Raw genomic sequence first — 11,294 nt, forward strand, 5'->3', positions numbered from 1 at the left:
TCTTCCTTAATAATTTCCCTTCATGTTCTGTTTCACTCTCCGATAGAATGCTGGTAAATACACCGACACCTCTAACTGAAACACAAATCAAGTAGAGATATACTTGCTCACAACTTCGCATGTCCAAGATGTGAGCAAGTAAAAAGCATAGAGGAACCTGCAGACCGTTTCCTGGTACTCTACCAGAACCTGGGGGTGTGTAGGGATGAAATGCGAGAGAATATCAGTCTAGCATATATGGTCATTGCAACCAAGCATGATAACAGCGCACTAACCAAAAAAATGACAATGAATGTGCATACTGTAAACAAATCAGAGAAACTCTTAATTTGGAATACGAACGAAAGGAAGTAAGAGTTATCACAAAACAGAAAACCAAATCCATAAGTTAGGATTTAGTCCTATAATAACATTGTAGAAAGACAAAACGCATTGAACTCGAAACTTATGACACAAATGATACTGTTGCTAGATTGCTTTGCTGTAAATCATGATATGAGTTGAGCTATCATGTTGCTGTGAACATTCGTTCCACATAATATAAATCAAACCTATTAAGCTGAACTGGGAATAAGTGAGTTATAGTGCTCACCAAGCCCAAAAGCATGCTTGTGGTAAGATAGCATTATACTGAAAGCTGAAGAGCCAGAGTCAGAGCCAGAGCCACTGCTGGATTTGTATTCCTTTCCCATCTCCACATCAGGAAATGACCCTGAAAATATCATTATATGTTTCTTTAAGATGTGAGTTAAAGCACCAAGCTCAAGTTGTCCTCCCCATGCAGCAGTTGACTCCACTTCTCTACAGTAATTCTCGAACCTTCCTACAAGAGAATCATCTGATTCTCCTTCTTCTGCATTCTCAGAGAGGAAAAAAGGGAGAAAGTCAGTTGCATGTTTCCTCATGTAAGCTGCCACCATCTGTCGCAGTTCAAGATATGAATAAGGAGATGAACCGCCAGTGTGGATGGCCAACTGATTCTCCACAGCTCGGTAAAGACAGTGTCCGTCAGGCTTTATTTCGTTAACAGTCAATCCAAGGGGCTCAAGCTTTCTTTCTAACTTTTCATTCTCAATAACCCGATCACTTATGATATTACTCTGCTCTTCTTGTATTCTCTGCTCTCTGGCTGCCTCTTGTTGAGCTCTTTTCTCACGTCTCTTCACGCTCTTGCTGGGTTTTGAATGGTCAGTTTGACTACTGACAGAAATCCCAGCAATGGCCTTCACCAATGTATCCAGATTCCCTTTATCCTTTCCATTATCATTATTACTATCATCACTGTAGCCTAAAGAAGCAAGTTCCCCAGCATGTCCTTCTTTGAGCTTTGCAGAAAGTTTAGATACTTCTTCGTCCACTTGTTTTTTCTTAGCTTTCTGTTCAGCTTTGCTACCTTTAGCTGCTGCCTTTTTCATAGCAATTTCTTTGTCCTGTAGCTTAGAAATTTCTTTCCTGCATACATCAATATGATATGTCAACAAAAAATTAAGCTCCCAATAAACTAATTTGGAGTGATAAAGTAGCAAGTGCTTCACAATCAATGCTTGGACATTCAATAACTGAAAAGGTTGTTACAAGCCATCTGTGATATTGGTAACACGATTATTTATCACAAATCAAAAATTGAAAGCCTATGCATGATCCAAGAAGCCTGTTATAAGCCATCTTCTCATATAGACTTCCAATCTTAATTACTAGCTCTTGTAATATTCATTTCTACAATTAGAAAAACTTCCAATTCTTTCTTAGGTGTATCAGCATTATAGAAAGTCAATAATCCTTCCATAAGCTCATATTTTAATCAGTAAGAGCAATTTCTTACAAGGTCGATAGCATTTCCAAATAAATGTGCTAGGGAGTAGGGATACAAGTAGAGTATGACTGGTAAGCAGAACAATGTAATAATCATGTGGAGGGTTGTCTAGAGAATATTAAAAATACAGCTAGGGGAGAGCAAAACCAAAGGCAACGTTTTCCCTAAGGGCCTTATAAAGTACCTATGCCTAGAAAGCATCTCCTCGCGGGTTTCTAGCATCTTCTGAGGCGCACTTTCTGATGCTCCCTCAGGCAACTGATCTTCTGCTTTAGGTGTATCCTCCATTTCAGAACTCTGAAACAATATGAACTGCATATAAGCATCGCAATATAGATATCAAGATTTTACAATCAATCATAATGAATAAAAGGTCTACATATCTAATTCAAAAGAAAACAAATAGATAAATTATTAAAGAAAATTGGGAAAATGCACAAGTATCCCCCAATACTATGACCGAAATCCCAAAGATACACCTTAACTAAACTAAGGTCCTATTACCCCTGAACTAATTTTTTTTTTATATAATTATGTGCACCTTTTTGGCTTACGTGGCATCCAAATATCTCCCACGCGCCTCAATTGCGTGGAGTCACGGAGTGTGCCACGTAAGATAAAAGGTGCACAAAATTACCAAAAAATAAGTTTGGGGGTAACAGGACCTTAGTTTAGTTAAGGTGTGTCTCTGAAATTACGGTCATAGTCTAAGGGGTACTCGTGCAATCCCTAGAAAATAAATAGAATAGTATTTATGGTAATAAACTAATAATAATAATAGCTAAACTGCTAAACAATGCTTAGATAACAGTAATTCATCAACTTGTTCACTATTAGTTAAATTTGTGCTGAATTGCCCAAAAAAATCAAGATACCAGGGAATATTTAGACCTGAATTTGTATCCAATCATCAGGTTCTCTTTTATTTGAGGATGTCAGAGAACTACCAGGGAAAGCAGCAAAGTTTGCATTTATCACCCATAAATGGATTGGAGCTTCAAGTAGCCAAATTTTAGGTGTTCGGGTACACATTTATGTGACAAAAAGAGTTCCATTTCTCAATTTCCACAAAGATCAAAATCCATGTAATAAACAAGTTCCATGACAAGTTCCCACCATGTACACCAAAATATCAATGTTTAATACAGTTGATAAGAGAAAATGAGTTTCGAACAGTTTAGCAAATTCCAAGAACTTCTTCCCTTTTTATCTCAAAGGAAGAAAACAAAAGAACTTGCTTTCCTTCTTCACACCAAACAATACCACCCTATCAGATGCTCAATGTCCATTGAAAATTAAAAAATAAACAGTGAAATGCAATACGCCTTGACTTGTTTTGCAGGATTTAAAGCATATCATTAATACGATTGAGTTGCACTATGACTTGATTAGGTTCATTATCCAATCTTGAAGCCATATGACAACATAATACATGTGAAAACCGCATAATTTTGCCACAATATACAACTCTGTGTCTAAATGTATACACTTCAGCCAAAAGCAGTGGAAAACAATAGAATTGGCAATAAACCTTCACCTTCCACATATGTCCATTTTTCTACAGCCATCTTCATAATCCTCATTTTCCTACTCTATTAAATTCATTTTTTTAATATATCAGAAAACTCATTCATAAAACACAATGAAGGTGTCAACTATATATAACAGTAGCGCATTGCATAAGCTTTATATGACCCACGAAATCAAGCAAACTCAACAAGCTGGAATTTTTCCTCCATACCAAAAATACAAAACTAAATAGAGCTACACTCAATAGGCATTCAATTCCTTCAAAGATTCTCTTATTTCTTTCTCTCTAATTTGTTTAGTTTCAACTTAATAACAACACTATATTCACCGACTAAACCACATTATATAATTTAACTTATTAAAACAACTTAACAACTTTTAAAGTCTAATTTGTTTAGTTCTAACTTAATATCAACACTTTAATCACCAACTAAATCACATTACACATTTTAACTTATTTGAAGAACTTAACAAATTTTAAAGTCTAATTTCTTTAGTTTTAACTTAATAACAACATTATATTAACTTAATATCAACACTTTAATCACCAACTAAACCACATTATATAATTTAACTTATAAAAACAACTTAAAAACTTTCTAAGTCTAATTAATTTAGTTTTAACTTAATTCCAAAGACTATATTCACCAACTAAATCACATTACATATAACAACTTTTAAAGTCTTATTTGTTTAGTTTTAAGTTAATACCAACACTTTAATTACCAACTAAATCACATTACATATTTTAACTTATTTGAAGAACCTAACAACTTTTAAAGTCTAATTTGTTTAATTTTAACTTAATAACAACACTATATTCACCAACTAAACCACATTATATAATTCAACTTATAACAGCATTTCGTGACCAATTTCTCAATGCATTATATGCGGTAATTAAGCTAGACAACAATTTATTCTAATTTCAAAAGGTGTACAATCAATTAAGTAGAGAAAAATGCAAAGATTTAGTGGACAAATGAATTTAAATTAAGATCAACCATCAATGAATCTCAGAAAGATTATCAAGCTATTACAGGTTCAAGTTCAATTAGAAATCCATCCCAAAGTATATATTTTTTTTTTGCATACATAATCAACGAATTTCTATAATTTAAGGCAATCATAAAGAATATATATATATAATCAAAATAGTAACAACGTAAGGTGAATTGATGAAGTAATAGTTGATGGAAAGAAAATACCGGAGACAGATCCGTCTTCCACCGATCCAAAATTTTGGACTTCGCCGGAGCTCGATTGGCCGGAGCTGTTTTGAGCAGTTGCTGCTGCTGTTGATATTGAGCTCACTGGAGTTGCTGCTACTGCCTGTTGGAGCTATTGTTTACAGGTTTTCGCTGATGGCGCCTTACCGAAGTTGCTGCTTCACGGTGGTCCTCGACGGTCGCTGCTGCTGGTGGGGTTCGACGGAAAAGATAAGAGAGAAAATACCGTTGTCCGTCTCTCGCTGGCTGCTGGCGGTTGTCTCCGGTTGCAGCGCTGCCCTCTCTCACTGGTCGCTGCTGGCCGGAGCTGCGTGGCAGCTTGCTGGAGTGGAGAAGAGGAAGAGAAGAGCGAGGGGGAGGCAAGGAGGAGGAGCGGCGGCTGGGAAGCGAGGGTGGAGCGTCGCCACCTGGCGTTCGCCGGAAAAATTGGAGAGGAGAGGGGGCGGCTGATTTTTGGAGAAGAGAGGGAAAGAATGAGTGAATTTTAGGGATTAGATCTTTTGACAGTTTAAAATAGGGAAAAAGAAGATTTGATCTCCAATGTTGATTTAATAATAGATGGAGGGGTAGGATTTAATCTTAGGTTTTAACTAAAGGATGGACAGTTATGATTAAAAGATGAGATTTTAAAATTAGATTAATTATAAATATTTAATTTAATAAATTTAATTTATCGATCAAATTAATTTTATAAATTTAAATGAGTTTAACTTCTATGCATTGTCGGTTTATTCTTTTTTTACACTAACACATACTTTTTAGGCAAATTTTTTTTTTGTTATTAATATTTTTATTTTATAAAATATAAATATCAAATATAGTAATATAAGATAATTAGAATTCTTTTTTTATTTTATCCATTTGTTTAAGATTTTCTTTCCTTACTAAATAAAATTATCAACTTTGTAATTTTACCGGGTGCACTTTTACCGAATTTAATGAACATTAAGTTTAACATATAGAGCTTCAAAACGAATGGAGAGACAAGTATCTAGAATTTTGTTGTTAATTTTTCTTACTGTAGAAAATAATTTTAACTTCTAAAGTACAATTTTTGTATACTTCTGGCGCAATTATCATTTTAACTCATGTTTTGAGCTTTAAATTATTGATTTGTGCGATTATTTACTCGATCCTCTGTTTTTATTTATCAAATATATTACATTATGATTTTTTTCATCTACAGTTCTAATCATAAAATTTTCATAATTAAATATATTTTTTTCACTTTGATATTTATTGAAGCGTTGCACAAATAGGTGAAAACAGTACTTCAGTTTCTATTTCGTTTACTAAAAAAAGTGCAAAACATTTTAGACCATCCATTCAAGTTTGACACTTTAGAATATTTTGTGATAAGGTTCACAATAATTAATTTTGTATATCTTAATGATTGTCATAGTTGTAACTAGCAATATACACAATATTTGTAGAGAATATAAAATTGTTATTAGTAGCAAAACAAATGAAAAAACTACTTGATATACATCTATTAAAAACTTCTAGAATATTTTGCTAAAAAGAACCTAAACAGTATAGTTCTTTTTTCAAATAAATAAATGACATTCACAAATTTTCTCCCTTCATGCAAACTACAAATGATTCATAAACTTCACTGAATTTTCAATATCAGTTCTATGTCTACGAAAGAGTGTACAATAATGTTACATAACTTTCAAGAGTTTAAAAGAAGAGCTAGAGATGTCTTAAATAGAGTAATATGGTGAATCATATAGCTTGGCGTCACAGTTCTTGTTGCTAGTTTAGATTTAAAGTCCAAAAATAATTCACATCTGAAATTGTATTACATTATTTCGTATATACAACACAAGGTCAAAAGAACGACCAGAGATTAATAAAGAAATTAACCTTTTTGCTTCTCCATGGCAACATCTTCAATATCTCTCTGTGAATATTGTGAATACACTTCATATGATGTCTTCCGTAGAAAGTCCTTCTTTCTCCTACAACATATAGTTAATGGATATTAGATTACTCAACAAAGGGGCAAGAATGCATCAAACTCCATTAAGAAAGAAAACAGAGGAATTTTGATAATTGGTGAAGAGACAAACAAAATGTTATAGTGTGAATGTATGAAAATTAATGACAATGGACATGATTACACGTAGTTTGTAAATTTGAAATAGATATAAATAACGAATAAATAGTTACCATAAATTCTGTTGATAATAGTTTATCTTTAAAATGTTTCAATGGTGGATGCTCGTAATTTACTTCAATACTATTGAATAAGAGAAGCAACAGTAATGTTATAGGAAATTCTGTAAAAGTACATCGGTAAAACAAACATGGTAATTTTATTTCGCAAGGAAAAAGAATCCTAAACTAAGCTAAAATAAAAATAGAATCCTAATTACCATACATTACTGTATTTGATACTTAGATTTTTTATAAAATGAAAATATTAATAAAAAAAAAAAGTCTTGCCTTAAAAGTATGTGCCAGTGTAAAAAAGGTATACACTGGCAGTGCATAGAAGTTAAACTCAATTTAAATTATATACTTCCTAATATAAATTTAATTTTATCTATCCGTAAAAGCTTATCAATATCAAATCTAGTATATAAATCTCCTGAAATTGATCATCGATATTATTTCTTTATTGATAATGTAATTGATATATAATTAATCGACCTATTTCATACTCTGATAAAGTATTATTTACATGTCATCATAATTAGGAAGTGATCAGTATACTTGACATACATTCAATATCGAAAGTATATAATAATATTATCTCACATTTCATACTTGAATAGATTATATGTTAGCTCTTCACCTTTACATCATAACATGAGATATTAAGTTCATGAATAGACGATGGACTAATAGATTTGTACATTACTCTAGAAATATAAGTTAATTGTATTCTAATTCATATCAACATAGTTTCATTCTCTAAATATGGATTATAAATATATTTCTTTTATTCCACGAAGTCTAAGTTGTAATTTTTTAAAAGAAATAGTCTAACTTGTTATTTATAAAAGTTTACAAAATTGTTACACTTTTTGAACAATTAATTGTAACTTTCAAATAAATTTTATTATTATTCTAAATAGCAAAAAATATGATTAATAGAAATATTTTAAACAAATTGACCTCCAAATGTCGCTTTTATTAAAAGTACTTGGATATAATAAAAAAATATCGACCTCATGTTAAATTTAAGATAAATAACAAGCTAAGTAATCATGTTAATTAAATAATATTGACGTCGAGAGGTGTTTGTGTGTTTTTGTGTGTTAATTAAATTATATTTCCCAGCCAGCAAGCAGTTAGCCTTCCTCTACAAGGAATGGAAGTGTGGATGAATCGACATCAAATATAGGATTGTTGTTGTACACGATCTCCATTTTAGTAGTCCTAGCTATCCACTCCACTATGTGGTAGAGTGTTCGTCCCAACCCCTTCGCAGGGGTACCTTCCCTTTTAATTGAGAGAAGGACTCGGAATTGACTCCCCTCGATTCGAGATCCGAAAGAAGGGTATAGAGTTTATCCAAGGAATGCTCTCCCGTGGCGGTACGCGGATTCTCGAGGGCCCGAGCTCCCCGTCCCAGCCAATCCCCCGTTGGATCAAGGACCGCCATGATCCTTAGAATCTCGACCTTGANCGATCAATAAAAATTTATCAATATCAAATCTAATATATAAATCTCTTTAAATTGATCATCGATTTTAATTGATAATGTATTTCATATATAATTAATTAACGTATTCATACTCAGATGAAGTATCCTTTACATGTCATCATAATTAGGAAGTGATCACTACACTTGACATACATTCAAGATCGAAAGTATATAAAAATATTATCTTGAATTTGATACTCGAATGGATTATAAGTTAGCTCTTCACCTCTACATCATAACATGAGATATTAACTTCATGATTAGACGACGGACTTATAATTTTGTACATTACTCTATAAATATAAGTATAATTATATCTTAATTCATATCAACGTAGTTTCATACTATAAATATGGATTACAAATATTTTTTTATTTATTCAATGAAGTCTAACTTTTTATTGATAAAAGTGTACAAAGTTATTACACTTTTTGAACAATTAATTGCAAGTTTCAAATGAAATTTTAGTATAATGCTAAATAGCAAAATTACGATTAATAGAAACATTTTAAACAAATCGACCTCCGGATGTCGCTTTTGTTAAATGAATTAGATATAATAAAAAAAAATACCGACCTCATGAGGTCGGTATCACATTAATTTTAAGATAAATAAAAGCAATCATATTAATGAAATAATATTGACATCGAGAGGTCGGTATTTTATATTTATTTATTTTTTAACTTATATAAAACCGTCATTCGGAGGACGATTTATTTAAAGTTAATTGAAAGTATTATTTTTTTGAAAGCTACGATATACATATTTGAATTAAAACTAATTAAATTGCATAATATTTAATTTTATCGATTTCCGAAAGTTAATATTATAATATTTTTTATATTTTAATTTACGCAAAATCGTCCTCATGCGGTCGGTATTTAACTGAAATAACATTTCCAATTTCATGAGGTCGGTATTTGGATGTAGAAAAAATACCGATCTGATGAGGTTAGTATTTGGATGAAATAAAAATACCAATTTCATGATGTCAGTATTTGAATGAATTAAAAATACCGACCGCATGATGTCTGTATTTTGATTTGGATGAAACAAAAATACCGACTCCATGAGGTCGGTATTTGGATGAAAGATAAATACCGATCTCATGAAGTCGGTACTTAGATGAAGTAAAAATATTGACCTCATGAGGTCGATATTTGGATGAAGAAAAATGACGACCTCATGAGGTCGGTATTTGGATGAAATAAAAATACTGACTTCATGATGTCAGTATTTCGATGAAAAAAAATACCGATCTCATGATGTCGGTATTTGGATATGGATAAAATAAAAATACCGATCCCATTAGGTCGGTATTTGGATGAACGATAAATATCGATCTCATGATGTCGATATTTTATATTAATTTATTTTTTAATTACATAAAACCGTCATTCGGAAGACGTTTTATTTAAAATTTATTAAAAATATTAAATTTATTAATTTTATGAAAGTCATTATATAAATATTTTAATAAAAATTGATATAATTATATACGTTTTAATTTTACCGACGTTCGGATGTCTGTATTATTTTTTTTTGTTTTACAAAAAATCGTCCTCCGGAAGTCGATTTAAATAATATTAAATCAAAATATTTCTCAATTTTGTTTTTTATATTTAATATGGAAAAATAAAATATGGTTAATTTATTTTATTTAATACCGATATCAAAAGGTCGGTTTTTATTGTAATTCCTTTTTTTTTGCGAAAAATACCGACCCTCTGAGGTCGGAATTTTTTCCCCTCTTATTTTGCATAAAATCGACTAATTTTATTCTTTTTAACAATACTGGCCTCCGGGGGTCGGAAATTACCGACCTCCATTGAGGTCAGTAATTTTTAGATCGGTATTCACTGACATTTTAGTGGTATAGAAATAGACTTTTTTGTACGAAAAAATCGAATGAAGTTGGTTAACTTGATGATTGTTGTATGACTTGTGTATTAATAGGGTATGCAATATGAAATGTTATTTTGTTGTTTGAATTATAATTTGAAAATTTTGTTTGTAATGTCTTTGAAATTTGTTGTATGAAATGTGTAATAATTGGGTATAAAATGTGTAATAATTGGGTAAGAAATATCACATATTATTTTGTTTGTACGAATTCTGAATTGTTTGTATGAGATTCTGATTGGTATTAACTGTTTTGTATTCTTGTTGGTCATGTAATTGCAGTTCTTAGATACTGGAAATTGCATGATGCAGATTTCTGTTTTGCTTTTTATAGATTGAAGAATTTCAAAGATGCATATGACATCCCTGTTGAACCTATCCCTGCGAGAATACATGGGATATACCAAGTTATATTCCAGAGCCTAAATTGATGCAACCGGGTCCAAAGACATCAGTGGGAAGACCGCTATTTGAACGCTAGAAGGGTTTTGCTGATGTGAAATTCAAAAGGTCATTGCAGTAGATGTCATCAAGTTGGACACAACAGGAAAACATGTTCAAATTATCTTGTGCAAAAAAATGATTTCTTGTTTTTTACTTTTTGTTACACAATTTTTATGTTGTTTTGTCCGTTAGACACATGTTTTGTTTTATGGAGTGCATTAATTATCATTAATAGTTGAGTAATTGTGGTTTCTGAATATCGTCCAACTATAAATAACATTGAAACACACTTTATACCAATTTTATTCCAATACTAACTTTATTTTATGTCAATCATTTCCATACAAGTATTATTAATCCATACATAGTTGATACAAAAATCATACATAGTTCACACATATGGATCCACTATTTTTAACATATCAATGGTACAATGAATACCTAGTTAAAATATGTTAAAAATAGTGAATTCATATGGCATGAACTATGTATATTGAAAGTATCTTGAAAATAAAATAATCAACAATTGAAAATGCATATTCATACATGTATTTTCAAAAAAAATATAAATTGAATGTATGATATTTTCATACTAAAAAGATGATAAATCAAAAGTGTGATGTCATGTTCATACAAGTAGTAATCAGACTTAATACATATTTCATCCAAATAAAGATACATTGACAACCCATTGATATATTAGTATCATAAAATTAAA

General features: G+C 31.2%; 1 protein-coding gene across 2 annotated transcripts; it reads right to left on the minus strand.

Moving 5' to 3' along the window:
- Window positions 1-295: 295 nt before the first annotated feature.
- Window positions 296-5,068, minus strand: LOC107018033 (deubiquitinase OTUD6B). Of its 2 annotated transcripts, none has more exons than XM_027916491.1 (3): window positions 4,552-5,068; window positions 1,998-2,125; window positions 296-1,452 (listed from the first exon to the last, which is right to left on the minus strand). In XM_027916491.1, the coding sequence occupies exons 2-3, from the start codon at window positions 2,099-2,101 to the stop codon at window positions 555-557; spliced, it is 1,002 nt and encodes a 333-aa protein (XP_027772292.1). In that variant the 5' UTR covers window positions 2,102-2,125; window positions 4,552-5,068; the 3' UTR covers window positions 296-554. The 2 variants fall into 2 exon arrangements, with proteins under 2 accessions (XP_027772292.1, XP_015073862.1); XM_015218376.2 differs by having other exon boundaries at window positions 1,998-2,110; window positions 4,552-5,067.
- Between the last annotated feature and the right edge of the window lie 6,226 nt (window positions 5,069-11,294).

The sequence above is a fragment of the Solanum pennellii genome, chromosome 4, assembly GCF_001406875.1.
Source record: "Solanum pennellii chromosome 4, SPENNV200".
NCBI classification, from domain to species: domain Eukaryota; kingdom Viridiplantae; phylum Streptophyta; class Magnoliopsida; order Solanales; family Solanaceae; genus Solanum; species Solanum pennellii.

What these genes read in the sequence shown, in the direction of transcription:
- LOC107018033 (XM_027916491.1), bottom strand. Translation starts at nt 2,101, where the DNA reads ATGGAGGATACACCTAAAGCAGAAGATCAGTTGCCTGAGGGAGCATCA. An exon ending in GAGATGCTTTCTAGGCATAG is followed by an intron (nt 1,453 to 1,997) that starts GTACTTTATAAG and finishes TGATGTATGCAG; the next exon opens with GAAAGAAATTTCTAAGCTAC.